Genomic DNA, 18,442 nt, shown 5'->3' on the forward strand with positions numbered 1-18,442 from the left:
GTGGTTCAACTTCACTTCTAGAGAAGGGATTTCACTAGCCTGGAGGGTGGTCTATTCACTGGGACATTTTAGTGCTTTTCAATAGTCTTTCAACGTTTACCTGAGCCTGGTGAGAGATTGGTAGGCCCTTCAAGCGGTCATCATCTCCTTGCTAACGTAAGTTAATAGCCCACTGGGGAGGCACTTCTGACTCTGTTGCCATAACATACAGTTCCTCCGCCCCAAATCAATTTACCGGAGGACTGCAATAGAACTACATTTCCCACGAGGCCTTGCGCTGCCTCCCTGCCCCGCTCAGGTCCGGTCTCAACACCTAAGTAACGGGAGAAAAGGGTGTCCGCTTCTGGTTCCGAGCTGGCAGCCGCCGATGAGTATGTGACATTTTGTTTGGCCCAGCAACTCTGGTCTTTAAGACAGAGACCTTCTGGCCCTTAATGGAGCTGCTACTCCCTCCCCAAGCGTGCGATTGGGAAGGAGACGCGAAACAGCACACATCCGGTTTCGGGCCGTTCGCTGCAGTTCTGCTCTGCGTTTTCACTCTGGCTGTCCAGTTCCGTGCAGATCTGACTGGCTTCCTGGGCCCTTATAGTGGCTGGGAGATTGAACGGAGCTCAGCCTATTACCAGTTATGGTAGTTTCTTAGAGCCGAGCACACTTCTTGGTGGCCTACGCCGGGACGCCCCTTTTAACCCCACTTCCCTATTGTGTCCCTCCACCTGGCCTTTGCACTTGTTTCCCTTCCCAGTTGGCTTAAGGCATTTTCTGTCTGCTTCAGAATGTCCTCACCTCAAACAGGCTGGAGAAACCCATTACCTCCCTCTCTGCAAGTTCTAGAGCTGGTCTCAGGAACACGTCCTTCAGACTGTTTTCTTCCCTAAATGTTTCTTGCCTGCTTTTCCCTGTAAGGGTAGCGTCTGACACTGTAGCTAGAAGTGTTCACGGAGTGACCATGAAGAGACACACACCTTTTGTGCAGAAGGGACTCGCGCCTGCACAAAAAGGACTGTTATATCCTGGTCCTACATAGCCAGCCTAGGCTTGAGCTTGGAAACTGTCAATTGGGGTGAAGACCTGTGACCAGAGAGGTAGGGTAGCCTTGGGCTAGGTACTTTTGTGTTAACCACCAGCCTATTGCGGTACTTCCGCTCTACCTAGACTGACTCAAGGATAGGCTAATAAACCCCGTTTGTGTTGTGGTTGGTTTGTTTCCCATGGTGCTTGCCTGCTGCTACTTTCAAGACCTGTAAGAACTGCAGCAGAAGGCGCCCTCTAGTGTTATACTTTGTGAAAAGTTGGGTCTTTCCTGCTTTGACCTCAAAATGTTAAGAGCTTCTGTAGGTCTAAATGTCTGGATTCCTTAGGCCTTAGTGGCAGTTGGCATTGTATGGTACAGACAACCTTAGGTATTGAGGTTTCTCAACCCTCCAATGCAGCCTGTGTTACAGCTCTTAGTCCTGGGTCTGAGAGCCTTGGAACTAAAGGCTTCACTGCTGTCAGAGATCAGAGACCCTCCACTGGCAACACAGAAGTAAATACAGATGTTGGGGGAGCTCAGACCTGTATTCAGTCCCTGCTCATGTGGTAGGACTTTTAGTACTTTCTATTGGAATACTCCAGTTTGCAGTTCTCCTGGGGGTGGGGTCTGTGTTCTCATATGTGATAGTCAATCAGGTGAGGACACAAGAGGAGACATGGGAGGTTCAGGAAAACAATGTATTATGCTAATAGACGTAGATACAGTAGCTTATGTAGATCCATGACTGAGAACCTTGTGAAATCACCCATATTAGTCAGGAGGTACAGGAGCCAGGGGATTATCTTTCTGAGGGAAAGGAAGGCAGGCAAAGTAAACAGGTTATGATTTTAGGATTGGCAGAGTCCCTTAAGTCTATGGTACCCAGGACTTTAGGACTGGAGGCAAGGAAGGCTCAGTAAAGCCATGTTTTATTTTGACCACTACAGATGGACTTATATGGGCACAGGGGCTCTTCCATAAATGTCTTTATGAAGAAAACATGGGGTGGAGGACAGTGGCTACCCAAGGAAGGTATTGATTATACACATCCTAGAGACATCGGGAAGGGGTTTTGCTGCATCTTATGCTCCGTGTCCACAGTATAAAATACTTTGGGAGCGCTGGCCTATGCATTGTGTAAGAAGTGCAAGCACAATAACATAGTAAGAGGTTTAAGACATTAATAATGGGGTACCCTAGCAGCAAGAGAGTCTCAGGCAAGATAAGGTCAGGTCAAAGTGTTTGGGGAAGCTTTTCAATGGTGTCTGAGACATCAAAGAGGAAAGGCCTCAGGGTTCTAGGGGCAGATAGGCACACAGGTGGGAGAAAGTATGGCCGGCATGTGGGAGGTGAGGCTACAAGGAGTGGAAAATGCAAGAGGAGGCCAGGACTAGAGCAAACAAATAACAGACAAGGAGTAGTTTGCCCAATAGGCAGACCAGTACTTGAAATCACTTTCACACACTGTGCTCAAAGACATATGACAACATTTATACACACATTTGAGGATAACTAGAGTAATTGCTTGGGTCAAAGTGACACGTATCCCGGCATGCTTGTTTGTTGAAGAGGTGACTCACTGACAACATATTATGTCATGGAATGACTCACTGTGATCTGGGTAGCAAAAAGAGATGGGCCAGGAATAAAGAGGTGAGAAAGGAGAACCCTGATAAAAATCCAATGGGGGGCAGGGTAAGCTCACAGGAGATGATGCTGGAGGAGTGGCTGGGTTAGAGATGAGCCTGAGGTGAATCCACAGGGCTGGAGCCTGTGAGATGTGGAAGGGAGACGTAGGAGGAAAAGACAGATGCTGGGCAAGTGTTAAGCATCACTATGGATTAAAGCAGGGAGAACATGAGAGGGATGGCATGGAGAGGCACCCTCACAAGTCTGTCTTGGAGTCAGTCATAAAGTAATACAGTGGGGAAGCAGGTATGAAGGCACAGAGTGGGCCACTCTAGGCTGACCATCAAATGAACTGGCAAGAACAGTAGCCGTGTGAGAACCTGAAGCTTGGGTCTTCCTGCCTAGAGGATCTTGGGCCATCTGAGCCTGGAAAGACACCTGGCTTTACTTGATCTGGTTCCAAGAAACAATGCAGATCATTAGTTCACTAGTATCTTCTCTCTGGGACCAGCCTGAGTGGGATATGGAGGGCAGTAGGAAGCTTCACCAATTGGTCTGAATCTGTGTTCATTAGGGGACTTCCCCTGGGACCTCAAATGTAGAGGTGCTCCCAGATAGCCCCACTCTGTCCTTAGACACTAGGTAGCACAATTGTCAGCCCATGGTGGTTTTGGCTCTTGTGGAATTCAGGGTTTCTTAGACGTCAAGCCTCTCAGGGGGCTGTGCTGTACTCTAAGGGGTGCTTCGAGACACGGTGATGTGGAGCTTTAGGTGCATCATGAGAGCTGAGCTGCGGCTAAAAGCTTTCCCACAGTCACTGCATTTATAAGGCTTTTCACCCGTGTGAGTGCGCTGGTGCTCAATGAGGGAGGAGCTTTGTGCGAAGGCCTTGGGGCAGTCCTTACACCGGTAAGGCTTCTCTCCGGAGTGGACTCTCAGGTGCCGGACCAGAGCTGAACAGTCACTGAAGGCTTTCCCACACACTTCACACCTGTAGGGCTTCTCTCCAGTGTGGATACGCTGGTGCTGTGTCAGGTGGGTGCTCTGGCTGAAGGCTTTGCCGCATGTATCACACTCGTAGGGCCGCTCGCCTGTGTGTACCCGCTGATGCTGCGTGAGGTGGGTGCTGCGGCTGAAGGTTTTGCCACATTCCTCACATTTATAAGGCTTCTCCCCAGTATGAATCCTCTGGTGCTGGGTCAGGTGGGCAACTCGACTGAAGGCTTTACCACACTCTTTACATGCATGGGGCTTTGCTCCTGTGTGAACAACCTGGTGTTGGACAAGGTGGGTGCTCCGACTGAATACCTTCCCACATTCAATACAGGTATAGGGTGTCTTCTGAGAGTGGTTCTTCTGGTGGGTCTCTTGGGCTGACGTGTTCTGGAGTGTTCTCATACATTCACTATCCTTGGAGGACTTTTTCTCTGAACATGTATCTAGAGGCACTGTCTCATTATCAAGTAACGAGCCACATTTCTCCTCTGAAGAAGTCTTGTCTTCAGAAGGGAATTTGGGCAACATACTGCAATCATTTCCTGAGGCATCAGACTCATGGTCAGGCTGGTCATTGGGGGCATCCATGCGAGGCTCCAGAGCTTTTTTTAAATCCACCTCTTGGGCAGTAGACTTCATCCAGAGTGCTCCTAGGAGCTCTGGCTGGCTCTCTGAGCTGTTCTCAGGTTTACAAGTCTGGGCAAGGGTAGACTCTGGGGAAACACTTCCCATGATGGTTTCAGTGGCCATTTCTGGTGGCTCCAATTCATCTGTATTGCTCTGTTTGCAACTTGCCTCTTCACGGTCCACTCCTGGCTCCCATCCTGGAATCATTCAAAAAGCAGCACACTGTTATTTTTTCACCACAGATCACCACATAAGCCTCTTCATCTGCTTGAGTCCCAGCTCACCTACTCTGAAAGGGGAGATATGGATTACTTTTCTCACAAGGCCTCCTTTGCTAAGGGAGGTTTCCCCTTTGGAGTCTTGGGTAAGAAAAGGGATTCAGGTGATTGTTGGGGGGAGGGGAGTAATGGGGGGAGGACAGGGAGGGGAACACCCATATAGAAGGGGATGGGGTTAGGGGGATGTTGGCCCGGAAACCGGGAAAGGGAATAACAATCGAAATGTAAATAAGAAATACCCAAGTTAATAAAGAAAAAGAAAAAAAGAAAGAAAAGGGATTCAGGTTTGTCCTCTTCTACAACTCTAATAAACTGCCTCATGGTTCTGATTTTTCCACCCTCAACCAAGCCACCCATTTTGCTAAGGCTTCTGATTTGGCTAAAATGTCAAAAGGAAAGCTTTCATGTGGACAATATCAGAACAAAACAAGAGTGAAGGGAGCTGGTCCTTGTCAGGTACCTGTGCATCTCCTCCCTGCAGTCTTGGGCAGACCACTGTGAGTCTAGGTCCGTCCCTTAGACTCAGCAGCTGTCTTTGGGAACAGTGACCAAATGAGAATCAGTTCAGGTACCTGTGACTGTCATTTCTCGCAGCAGAATTCAGACACCTGCTGCTGTGGAGAGTGAGTGATCTGCTTCTGAAACTCCGAGTAACAGGAGGGAAAGGCACACCTACCTGCACCGACCAGCCCTTCACAGGTGCAAAGGGTATCGGATGATACTACATTTGGCAGCACTTACAGATGAATCCCAGGGTTGGGTCAGAGAAGGATGCAATAGTTGTTTTAGTGTATAGTTGGGCTGAGTGGACTCAGAAACAGTGCTCTACCCCAGACTTTGAGCTACCAAGTGGCCAATCCTTAAATAACATTGCCATCATCTGGACCTCAGTTTGTGATGCTGCCTGCCTGCCAGGGCCGCTGGCTTACATCAGGGTTTTGTTATGTGCTACATTCCAAGTGCAGTGTGTAACTTCCACTACTTCATTTCCATTCCAGGAGGTACTCAGTAAATGAGGAAACTGAGGTGCTGAGTTCCTGGTATGAGATTACAGGATCAGCTAGGAACTGTCAAGCAGCTTTAGTCCCAGCACTTGAGAGATGGAGGCAAGAGAATCTGAGTTCAAGGCCAGCCTTGTCTACATAACTTGTTTCAAGCCATAGTACTACACGGTAGTTCCAAACCAAGAGCTACATAGTAAGACCCCTCCTTAATAAACAAACAAATCACAGAATTAGTAGATATGCTGAGGCATTTGTATTTGATCAGTTAGTTTGCATCCAGATTGGTACTTGCTCTGGAAGTTTCTGGTCTAGATCATACAGTGCTTGGGTCTTTGCATCCTACCAAACTTCTTTAGGCTGGGATATATGTGTGGGTCTCCTTGAATGGTAAGTGACCATGCTAGCTCAGGGCACCTAACCACTCCTGCCCCCCAGATCCTATAAGCTAGCATAGGAAAGGCCTCAAGAGAGTACACAGAGATACTTATTTCTTTTCCCCACCCTCTCAAGGGATCCAGTCACTTCATCTGGGTCAGTAGCTTACACTTCCTTGAGGGAAGTGCCTCAGGCTTACTATTAGTTCTTGGGATTTGCTGGTCAAAGGCAAACAGAATATCTGACTGGTTTGGTGAGGCTCACATTAGACACTGCTTGCTGTTTCCCCATCCACTTAGGTAAGAGACAAGTCGGGGACTGATGGGCTACCTTTGCTCACCTCAGGGAGATGCTAATAGGCTAGGGATGTAACTCAGCAGGCAGAGTGCTTACTTACACTCATGGAAGCTCTGGGTTTGACTCCCATAGCACCTAAAGCTGGGTATGGTAGTACTACATCCCTGTAACCTCAGCATTTGTGAGGTGGAGGCAGAAGGATCAGGAGTTCAAGGTCATTTTCAGCCATGGAGCAAATTTGAGGTAAGCCTGGGTACAATAGACCTTGTCTTTTAAAAAACAAATAAGATAAAATTAATGTAGACCTAATGGAGATATAGAATGTGAGAGAGGGTAAGAGCAAGCCAGCTCAGTGTCAAGTGCTCACTCCTTCAGTGTTGTTATTTATCTTCTGGTTACTGCTGGTAAGCTCCTTACCCTTAATGGCTTGGGATTTGGTCACTTGTAACCATGGCTAAGGTACAAACATCGAGAATGAGTACCCAAGCAATCCCGAACTAGAGCGTGATATTGCAGCCAGGCTGTGCCAGAGCTATCAGTGACCACCTGCCTGCTGCTCCTTCTTACCTCTCCTGTCCAGCAGTTGAGTCATATCCTCCACCAGAACAGCGGCCTCCTTTCCACTCTTTGGGCACTGAGCACCCACCCAGGCCTGGATCTCAGGGGGAAGCGCACCCAGGAACTGTTCCAGCACCAGCAACTCCAGCATCTGTTCTTTGGAGGACGACTCTGGCCTCAGCCACTGGCAGCATAGCTCTCGCAGTTGGGCTAGCGCCTGATGGGGGCTGGATGCCTCCTCATACCGGAAGTGCCTGAAGCGCAAGCGTGCAGCCTCAGGGTGGGCAGTAAAGCTAGGGCTGGATTCCTGGCTCTGAGAGTCGCTAGCTTCTTCCTCTTTCACCTTCACCTGCAGGAAGCTATCCTGTTCCCAGAGTACTGGGCTCAGAGAGCTCTTGGGGATGGCCATTGGGCAGAAGAATTCAGTGAGTCACAGGGATGACTCAAGTCTCAGAATTGGGTCTGAAGAAATGTTAGAGCTTCATCACCATCTGAAAAAAGGGAGGGGAGGTGCAGGCTTGAGATAGCCAGACTAGCTTCCAGTTCATCATCATCCTGTCTCATCCTGTGCGTGTACTACCATGCCTGATACGATACCTTGCTTCTTTTTAAACATATATATTTGGACCAGTGAGATGGATTACCTGGTAAAGGTGCTTGCCACCAAAACATCATTGTCACACTAGAAAAACATGAGTATAATGACCATGTCAGTGCCCACTCAGAGTTAAGGAGGATACTTAGTGGTTCCATGCATTCATAATATACAACAGAGGGGAACCCACTAAGCTCCAGCAGAAAGTTTCAAATCCATGGTCACAGATGATCCTGATTAAATTCAGTGGGCTTAAAAACATAAGTGTAGGAAAATTTGTAAAGAGGATGGGGGTGATAACTGAGGTGGGAGGAAGACTGGGGTATGTGTATTATAGTAGTCAGAATGCATGGCATATATGGATGGAATTATCAAAGAACAAATTGAATAAAGTTAAAAGGGGAGGCCTGACTTAAAAAAAAAAAAAAAGGTAAAGAAGATTGGATTCTCTTCCAGAGGACTTGGCTTTCATTCTCAGCACCCACATAGGGGCTTGCAAGTGTCTGTAATTCCAGTGTCAGGTCACCCATTTCTGGTTTCCACAAGCACCAGACATACATATGGCATACAGACACACATGTAGGTAAAATAATCGTACATGTAAAAACAGAATTGTAGCAGAATTTTAGCGGGACTGTTGTGTTGTATCTGGCATGAATATGGAATGTTGGTATCTAAACTTTGAAGTAGCTTTTTGTCAGTGATTGCTATCTGAGACTTACGGAGTTGGCAAAGGACTCTCAGAGCCTTCGCATAACTTGAGACATGCCTGGCAAACCAAACCTGGTTTTCCTCAAGTCTAATATGGCTGAAAATTACTTAAGGTGATGGTTCTTTCAAGACAAGTCCTAGATCAGATAAGTTTTGGTATGTGGAACTGACAAAAGTGCCATTTAGGAACAGTAAAAAGAGCTTCTAGAAAGCTGCTAGCATTCAGTCCTTGAGAGGCTGATCTGATCCCCCTGCTGTTGGGAAGCCTAAAATTCATCCTGCAAGGTCTCTCTCTTTGATCAGTTGTCCCAGAACACACCCAGAACACTGACACAGAACTTAAAAACGAATAAAGTGACTGCAACAGGGCTAAGGAGATGGCTCAGTCTGGTGAAGTGCTTGCTAAGTAAGCATGACCTCACCGGGGATGGAGGCCTTGCACGGATGAGTACACCAGTACATACATGTACGTTTATGTACACACACACACTCTCTCTCTCTCTCTCTCTCTCTCTCTCTCTCTCTCTCTCTCTCTCTCTCTCTCAAGGGACAGCAGGATGGTGGTGGGGGAGGCAGAAGCAGGTGTATCTCTGAGTCCAATACCCAATACCAGCCTAGTTTACAGAGTGAGTTTCAGGACAGCCTGGGCTATACACAGAAATCCTGTCTTAAAAACCAAAAACCAAACCAAACCAAACCAAACTGCAAAGGACAAGGGACAAGTTGCACCCCCGACCCCCAATGTTGTATTCCTATTTTAGGTGAAGACAGATGGAAAGAAAGGATCTTATCTAAGTCTCCCAGCTAGAGAAGTATTAGCAGGAGAGTGAGCTGCAAAAGCAAGCAAACTCACAGCTGGTCACAGAGCCATGTCTCCTGTCATTTATACAGTTCCTATTTTCCTATCTTTCAACCTGATTTTTGTGTGTGTGTGTGTGTGTGTGTGTGTGTGTGTGTGTGTGTGTGTGTGTGGTGTGGTGTGGTGTGTTACTATGTAGCCAGCATGGCTTCCAGCTCACTGTCCTCCCCCTTCGTCCCCAATGCATGTCCTACCATACCTGACTACCTTGCTTCTTTATAAATGTATTTGGGCCAGCAAGATGGCTTGTCATGTAAGGGGCTTGCCACCAAGTCTTAGGACAAATGTTTCATACCTAGGACCTGCAGAGTGGAAGGAGAAGAATGATTGATGCTGTGGTGTGTGTACACATAATTAATAAATATAAAAGTCTAAAATAAAGTGCGTGTGTTTAAAGCTATACATTTTACTCTAAATAGCTCTAGTTGTCACTATTTTGATAAGTTCTATCTACATTTATTTTATTTTGAGTCAGGATCTTTTATATAGGCCATGATGGCCTTACGGAAATTCTGGCACTGGGATTATAAGCAAGTACTATCATACCCAAGGTCATTATCAGTTAGTTTAAAACACTTTCTAATTTCTGTTGTGGTTCTTTCTATAGGGACACATACCTATAATCTTACAACTCAGCAGGCTAACTCAGGAAGATTGAAAGTTCAAGGCCATCCTGTGCTACAGAGCAAGACTTTTCTTTTTCAACAGTGAATGAATGAATGAATGAATGAATGGTGGGTTTTATGATCATGTGGATCTCAATAATGCTGTTTTTTTCCCTTAAATCCTGGACATTCTTTCCCTTCCTTAAATCAGGCCTCTATACAAAAAGATAATTCTGCAGGGGTTCTGCCCTCTACTCTGCTTTATTTCTTATTGCTCTTCACCACTTGACATATGGCACAATTATCTGATTGCCTATTTATTATGCATCTGCCCTCACTGTGGGGGCTTTTTTTTTTTTCCTTTTTTTTTTTTTTTTCTTTCCGGGGCTGGGGACCAAACCCAGGACCTTGCGCTTCCTAGGCAAGCGCTCTACCACTTAGCCAAATCCCCAACCCCGGCTTTTTTTTTTTTTAAAGTATAGAATAGAGTTCATTCAGGGGCATGGGGAGGGGAGTTGAAAGGCAGAGAGAGGGAGGGAGGGAGAGAGAGAGAAGAGAGAAGGGAGAGAGAGAAGAGAGAGAATAGAGGGGCCATGAGCACATGGAGAGGTGGGAGGGGAATGGGGAAAGGGAGAAGAGGATAAGGGCAGGAGTAAGAGAAGAGAGCAAGATCAAGAGAGACAGGAGGGGGCAAGCAGCCTCTTTTATAGTGAGTCAGGCACACCTAGCTGTTGCCAGGTAACTGTGGGGCAGAGCCTGTACCCTCAAACCATAAGGCGCAGTAAACCCTTCTTTAGGTTGCATCTTTTCAGGTTACCACAATGTGAAGGTAACCAGTTCGTTTGTGTGTACTTAAGAGTTTGCGTACTATACGCCTCAGAAGAAGGCAGCTTCTAGCCATAGGCACGCCTGATGCATATCACTGCAGGACAGGTGAGCAGTGATTATGTAAGAGAAGAAGGTAAGGGAGCAAGGGCAAAGAGCAAGAGGGCAGGCGGGAGAGTCAGGGGCTTTTCAGTCCAGGCACATGACTCCAATCCCAGCACTCCCATCCTTGGGAGGATGAAGCAGGATTTGAAGACTGTGTGAGCTACCTAGCAAGCCATTGCTTGTTCCACAAAAAGGAAGGGGCAGAGAGATGAACTAAACAGGTAAAAGGGCTTCAGTTTACCTTATTGTCTACACATATGTAAATACCAGTTTTGCTTAATAAATCTTCATTGAGTATCTTCTTGGTACCCAGCTCTGCTAGGATGCCAAGATATGGAAGACACGGGGCCCATGCTCGGTGCTTTTACTAGAAGGATATGGGCAGGTTGATAAAATAACAAGTACGTTACAACGTGGGACAGGAATTAGGAGAAAATGAGGACAGGCCCTGGGAACTAACTATGTGCTAGGTGACCCTAGCCTCTTGTGTCTGTTAACACATGATACTCTATGAGTCAGTATTACTGTTTCTATTTTAAAAGCCGGGGGGTTGGAGGGGGGGGGATGAATTAGCTTCTAGGATTATTTTTTGTCAGTAGGTGGAGAGCTGGTCTTGAACTTCATGTACCGGATGTCCTCCAGTCTTTCCTTTGGGGATGACTTTCAGCCTTTCCAAACTGCAGAGCAGTGAACAACAAATGCTGCTTGGGGCTGATGAGAACTCACTTCATGAATTCCTAGTGGGGACAGTCAGCTAAAATGCCCTTATGGGTTGGTGAGATGGCTTGGCAAGTAAAGGCGCTTGCTGCCAAGCCCGACAACCTAAATTCAACCCCTAAGATCCATATGGTCAAAGGACAGAACCAACTCCTTTAAATTATCCCAACCTTGAAACACATGCCATGGCTTTTCTGTACACACACACACACACACACACACACACACACACACACACACACACACACACACACACAGAGCTTTAAAATGGTCATGTGTTTTGGCTCAATACTACATTTCACTTTAAGACCAGCTCTCCTTAAACAGAACTCACAATCCTCTTGCTTTCTGACTTCAATATTAGTTTGCTTCAGAATCAATCCCCATTTCTGGATACGGAAGCTACTAACATATAGAAAGGGACACTTCCTTCAGAGGCTTGGTACTATAGTGCAGGACTTCACCACTCTGCTCCTATTATAGCATAGCAGCAAACCCTCCCTTAGTCATCATAACACTCAAGTATATACCAGAAATGTCCATATTGTCTCTGATATTGCAGTAAAATCCCAAGTACAAACTAATAGTCCAGAAGAAATATTTTAAAGAATTAAGTCAAGATAAAAACCAGCAAATAAGGGTTGGGGATTTAGCTCAGTGGTAGAGCGCTTGCCTAGGAAGCGCCAAGGCCCTGGGTTCGGTCCCCAGCTCCGAAAAAAAAAAAAAAAAAAAAAAAAAAAAAAAAAAAAAAAAACCAGCAAATAATATATATTAATATAAATTGATATATATTAAACACACACACTCATATATGTGTGTGTGTGTGTGTATCTTGAGACAGGGCTGTCCTGGTTTGCACCTCCTCTTGCTATGATAAAACATTGGACAAAAGCAACTTGGGGAGAAAAGGGGCTATTTTCCTCACAAATTACAGTCCATTTTTGAAGGAAGTCTTGGTATTAAGGTGGGAACCTGGCTGCGAAAACTGAAGCAGAGGTCATGGTGGAAAGCTTGCTTCCCAAGGCTTGCTCAGTCTGTTTTCTTATATAACCCAGGATCACCTACTCAGGGGTGGCACCTGGGCTGGGTCCTCCCATGTCAATCAATCATTAATCAAGAAAATGCCCTTATAGGGGGCTGGAGAGATGGCTCAGAGGTTAAGAGCACTGACTGCTCTTCCGGAGGTCCTGAGTTCAAATCCCAGCAACCACATGGTGGCTCACAACCATCTGTAATGAGATCTGATGCCCTCTTCTGCTGTGTCTGAAGACAGCTACAGTGTACTTATATATAATAAATAAATAAATCCTAAAAAAAAAAAAAAAAAAAAAAAAAAAAAAAAATGCCCTTATAGACTTGCCTACAAGTCATCTCTTGGAGGCGTTTTCTTAGTTGAGGTTCCTCTTCCCAGATAACTCTTAGCTTTCATTAAGCTGTAAACAAACAACCAAACCAAACCAACCAGGATACAGGGGTTTATTATGAAGTTCAGGCTAGCCTGGAACTCGATACATAGACGAGACTGGCTTTGAAAAGAATATGAGCTATCATGCTTGGCTCAATTAATATATGTTTTATGGTGGAATTAAAGCAGCTCAAGGGGCTGAAGAGATGGCTTGGCGGGTAAAAGCATTGATGCTCTTCCAGAGGACCCAGGTTCAATTCCCAGCACCCACACAGCAGCTCACAGCTGTCCTAATTCCAAGATCTGACACCCTCACAGACATACATGCAGGCAAAACACTAACGCATATAAAATAAAAATAAGTAAATAAAGCGGCTGAAATGTTTGGCGTGGTGGTTTAAACCCAGTAATTCCAGTGCTTGGAAGGCAGAGGCAGGAAGACCATATTAGTCAGCATTTTAATCAGACACAGAATTTCTTTCACTCGTGGCTGAACTCAGTCACAAACCCATCTCAAAGTCCATTGAAAAGCTATTTCTGTCAGTCGCTTCATCAGTCACTAGACGTGATATACAAGGCCACGACGCATTAGATGTAGCACAACCTGTTGAGTACCTACAGCCGGTCGGCCAGTCCCACTTTTGGTTTGTCAGACTTACATTCTGTCAGTCGTCCCATACTTCAATCAGTCCGTCCCACACTCTGTCCTGTACTCACAGGCCGTTAGGTTTGGCGTGGGCGTTCGCAGCTCTCACCCTTCCATGCCAGGGTTCCCGCGCTCACCGGGTCTCCGGAACTCCCAGCAGTCACTTCTCTGGCGCCCTGGTGACGTACACACATGCGCCTTCGTGCCCAGGGGCCACAACTCCCAACGAGCCTAGTACAGGCGAATGGCCGCAGAACACGTTACCTGGACTACAAGTTCCAGAAAGCACAGCGCCAATTTCTTGGGCATGCTGGGGACTGTAGTTCTGAATGTCTGCCGGGGTTTGGGTTTGGGGAGGACGATGACTCCAGGCTAGTGTTTGTTGAGGCAGAGGTGGCTGTGAGTAGAAGTTGTGGGATGCATGAGAAGTTGGAGCATGCACGGTTTAAGTGACTGAGGTCCATCCTCAGATGGCTCACAACCATCCAACTCCAGTCCCAGGAGTTTTAGTGTCCTCTTATGTGTAGGCACCAGGCACACAAATACTGCACAGATATACAAGCAGGCAAAATACCCACACACGTAATTTAAAAAAAAAAAAAAAAATCAGATTTGTTTGGTGTGTGTGTGTGTGTGTGTGTGTGTGTGTGTGTGTGTGTGTGTGTGCGCGCGCGCGCGCGCGCTGTGTGGTATGTCCCACAATGCACGTGAAGATGTTAGAAGACAGCATGTGGAAGTTTTTTCCTTTTACAAAGTGGGTTCTGGAGGTCAAACTCAGTCTTGGCAGCAAGTACTTTTCCCCACTTCCCTATCTTGCCAGCCATATTTTGCTTATTTTTGGTTCCTCAGCACCAAAAATTTTAAAGATTTATTTATTATATGTAAGTACACTGTAACTATCTTCAGACACACCAAAAGAAGGCATCAGCTCTCATTATAGATGGTTGTCCACCATGTGGTTGCTGGGATTTGAATTTAGGACCTCTGGAAGAACAGTCAGTGCTCTTAAACCACTCAGCCATCTGTCCAGCATGGGAACCTGGAACTTTACTCACATTAAGCATAACCTCAAGCCCTAAACTATAGTCCTTCCTCAGCCTTTGTCATTTTATTTGAATGTAACCAGTCTTGGCTAACTAACACTAACCATGTGAGACAGCTAGGGGTGGGATAGGGGTGAGAGGGTCTGCAGGCCATTTCAACATTAGGAACAGCTCCCAGACTTCTGGGCAAGGTGCCTGACTTGGAGGCCTTTACTGTTAGGATTTACTAAATTGTCTACAAGTTTGCCTGTCTTTGAGCTCCATACAAAGTGAACGGTGCGCTGAGTCTGTTTAACAGCCCCAGATCCATGCTATCAAACTTCATGGAGAGCAGCCACAGGATGCATGTATTGAGGGGACTGTGCCTGTGCCTCAGAAAGATGTAAAGTGGTCAGTGCTGTGAGGAGAAAATCGATAGGTAGTGCAGCAATCTTTTTTTTTTTTTTTTTTTTTTTAAGATTTATTTATTATATATATATAAGTACACTGTAGCTGTCTCCAGATACACCAGAAGAGGGCATCAGATCTCTTTACAGGTGGTTGTGAGCCACCATGTGGTTGCTGGGAATTGAACTCATGACCTCTGGAAGAACAGTCGGGTGCTCTTAACCGCTGAGCCATCTCTCCAGCCCTAGTGCAGCAATCTTAATCAAATCCAGTTCCTCACAGAGACTCTCAGGTGAGAAAGCAACATTTTGCTACTTCCAACAGAGACAAGGGTATTGAGCAGGCTCCTAGCAGATGGATTTGCTCTGTACCCACCTTGTTTGCAAGCTGGGGACAGCAGAGGGGTCATTGAGGGATGGCAGCACTCAGTTGTGGACACAACTGATTCTGTGAAGCAGCGAGGGAGAGGTGAAAGTTGGCACCAGGGAAATGGGTGACTCTTTCCAGGGATTGGAAGAGAAAAAGACAGAGCCCTTCTCAATTGTCTCTTACCTGCAGCCACTAGAGGTTAGGAATGCTAAACACTACCATTCCAAACCTCTTATGACAGATGGTCCTGTGAGTCATTTTTGGCCAACAAATTATAAGTGGGTATATGACAAAGGCTTCTGGGAAGGCCCTTCTTTGAAATATCATGGGAAAGGTGAGTATTGGCCTGCCTTAGTTTTCTATTTCTCCCAGTGTCGATTACAGATGCAATGACTGAGGCTTTAGCAGTTTGCTCAGGACCATGAGAAAAAGGCAAAAAAACAAAACAAAACCCCGAAAAATAAACAAAAAAACCCACCCACCCACCCACCCAACCAACCAAAAAAAAACCCACAGCATCACTTCCAACATAAAGCGAGCCACTGAAATCTTAACTACTGTAAACTTGGGTGCTCATATGAGTGTCTGACTTCATTGTTTTCTAATATAACATACCTAGTTACCTTTGTTCTGGTAATTAGTAATATTTGCTCTGGGCCTAATTTTCTTCATTTAGAATATGGTTTCACTATCTGTCTGTCTGTCTACCTATCTATGTGATTTTGACACAGGGTTTTTCTGTGTAATCCTGGATATCTTGGACCAGGCTAGCTTCATAAAGAGATTTGCCTGCTTCTGCCCCTGCCTCCTGAGTGCTGGGATTAAAGGTCTGTGTCACACTTCCTAGCTCATCTAGAACACGATATTTCATAAGGTCAGCCAGCTGATATTCCTTTTCTTTGTGAGTGAAAAGTTACCAGCCAAGGTATAACAGCTGAGTTGTTATGAAAAGTCAGACTTGGTGAAGGAAATGATAGGCCAACTTCAGAGAGAAATGCGAGTGCAGAGAAGCAAATACAGGACATCAACAGGGTCTTGTGGTTAACAAAATGCTAATCCAAAATATCCTGGGAGCCAGGTATACTCCAAAGGAGACCCCATCAGTTTTGGGGTTCTAGGATAAGAACAAAGGTAAGAAGCTGTGATGGCCGGGGGTTCTGATGCTGGTCCACATAGTGGCAAGAACTGCTGCTGTGTTGTTAGGATCACTGTTCAAGGCAGTGTTCCGACCCGACAGGCAACTGTTCTGTACAACTAAAACATTTCATTCAGTGTCCCTGGGGCACAAGCATTTGACTATAGCTGAGTTGTGCACATTTCATAGTTTATTTCCTTTTAGGTTAAGTAGGTTTCCTGGATCTGTAACAAACCAGAGATAATAATAAATGTGCTTTTGTCAGGAACTTCATGGACACAGATTGAGAACCTCACCTCTGCTCCCTTTTGTCTTAAGAGAACATGTGGAGGAAAGCAATTAGATAAGGGTGAAGTTCCCTGTAAATATTAAAATGGTCATTACTATCTTGCTTTGGGGGCCAGGAGAGATGACTTGATGGTTAAGAGTACTGTCCGGGGCTGGAGAGATGGCTCAGAGGGTAAGAGCACTAACTGCTCTTCCAGAGGTCCTGAGTTCAATTCGCAGCAACCACATGGTGGCTCACAGCCATCTAAAATGGGATCCAATGCCCTCTTCTGGCATGTCAGCTCTATATGCAGAAATACCACTCATATACATAAAGAAATGAATCTTTTAAAAAAGTATCTTGCTTTGAATAAAGCTTTTTTTTGTCATTAAGAGCTGACAGGAAGGCTTTCTCCTGTAACAACCCCATACAACGTGAAATATAGGGGGAGGAGCTTTGAGAACAATGGGAGTCATGTGATCTTAAAGGGTACCCCCTTAGCACAGCTCAGTGTCTTGATACCAAATGGGAAATCAGTTTACTATATCAAAGTTATTCAAGTAACAAACAAAAGACTAAGAAACAGCACAACTAAAAGATTTAAGAAAGAAACCAAACACACCGTATAGATCTTGTGTAGATTATGAAGCAACCAGGAATGTCTGGATGCTGGATATTTGATGGTATTTGTTACATATACGTAATATCTTCCCTTGAGATGTAAAAGAATAACTTCTCCCTAAATATTTTTTGCTCCTGTTGAGAAGAGTATATAATCAATAACCCCAGGACACTGTTTTCATTCAAATTCTGACCCAGAAGCACTGCTCAAATACCAACATGGCAAAACCCCAAAATGATGGGCCTTGTGTGATTATGCAAAAGGTTCTGTCCCCATGGATCAATGTGGTTATGGTTATATACACTTAAAGTCTTAGCCTTTTACAAATATATTCAGAGAGATGTATTGTTTTCTGGGGTGGATGTGAAACAATACAGGGAGGGACAGGGGTGAGGAGGTGGGTGGGAGACCCAGTGAAAATATATCATTCTAGAAGATCTATTGTTAAGTGCTAAAAGATTATCCAGAAAGATAAAGGAACTCTTCACCTTGAATATAGATACTGCAAATCGGTGATTTACTTAACACTAATATAAATACATGTGTGTTTATGTGTGTGTGTGTGTGTGTATACACTGTATTTGTTAAGAATAACTCACATGGGGCTGGAGATAAGGCTCAGTGGTTAAGAGCACTGACTGCTCTTTTAGAAGTCCCGAGTTCAAATCCCAGCAACCACATGGTGGCTCATAATCATCTGTAATGAGATCTGATGCCCTCTTCTGGTGTGTCTGGAAGACAGCTACAGTGTACTTAAATATAAAATAAATAAATCTTAAAAAAAAAAAAGAGAACTCAAATGACTGTTAATAAAGCATTGTTCAATCAATTTACAGTTTAGAAAAGGTGAGTTATTTGGGGACTGAACTTAGGGCCTTTTACATGCCAGGCTAATGTTCTATTACTGAGCCACACCCCAATCCCCTGGGTTGAGTTTATATCAGGGCTTTTCCATGTTGATATTATTGATATATTTGGACTAGAAAATTCTTTGAAGAGCTACCCTGGACACTTAAGTATGTTGAGTAGTATCCTTGGCCTCTACCCAGATACCAGTAGCATGTTTCAACTTGCAGGGACAAAAATGACTCCATACATTACCAAATGTCCTCTGAGGACAAATTATTGCAAGTGAATACCTCTGATTAACAACAACTCTAGATATTTTAAGATAGTGGTTTCCATAGGAGCTGTGACTCCTTTAGAGGATGCTGTAGAATTCTGTGGGTGCTTCTCTGTCAGATGATGTACTGAAACAGGACAAGAGTCAAGCATGCTGCAATGACTGTCAAGTGGAGAACTGAGCCACACAGAAACAAACACTACTTTGTGTACATTTGGAATTTGGGCAGAGTTTCCCACAAATATAAT

The 18,442-nt window shown here is 45.3% G+C and overlaps 1 protein-coding gene across 2 annotated transcripts; it reads right to left on the reverse strand.

Annotated features, from left to right (window-relative positions):
* Positions 1-1,699: 1,699 nt before the first annotated feature.
* Zscan22 (zinc finger and SCAN domain containing 22) lies at positions 1,700-13,410 on the reverse strand. 2 transcript variants are annotated; one of them, XM_032894437.1, is made up of 3 exons: positions 13,319-13,410; positions 6,789-7,270; positions 1,700-4,464 (listed from the first exon to the last, which is right to left on the reverse strand). In XM_032894437.1, exons 2-3 carry the CDS (start codon positions 7,186-7,188, stop codon positions 3,377-3,379), a joined length of 1,488 nt encoding a protein of 495 aa, XP_032750328.1. In that variant the 5' UTR covers positions 7,189-7,270; positions 13,319-13,410; the 3' UTR covers positions 1,700-3,376. The 2 variants fall into 2 exon arrangements, with proteins under 2 accessions (XP_032750328.1, XP_032750327.1); XM_032894436.1 differs by having other exon boundaries at positions 13,261-13,397.
* Between the last annotated feature and the right edge of the window lie 5,032 nt (positions 13,411-18,442).

This window comes from Rattus rattus, chromosome 2 (genome assembly GCF_011064425.1).
Source record: "Rattus rattus isolate New Zealand chromosome 2, Rrattus_CSIRO_v1, whole genome shotgun sequence".
NCBI lineage: Eukaryota > Metazoa > Chordata > Mammalia > Rodentia > Muridae > Rattus > Rattus rattus.

Excerpts from the sequence above, each read along its gene's own strand:
- Zscan22 (XM_032894437.1), bottom strand. The coding sequence starts at position 7,188 with ATGGCCATCCCCAAGAGCTCTCTGAGCCCAGTACTCTGGGAACAGGAT. Across the intron at positions 4,465-6,788 it reads TCAACTGCTGGACAGGAGAG|GATGGGAGCCAGGAGTGGAC; the intron begins GTAAGAAGGAGC and ends GAATGATTCCAG.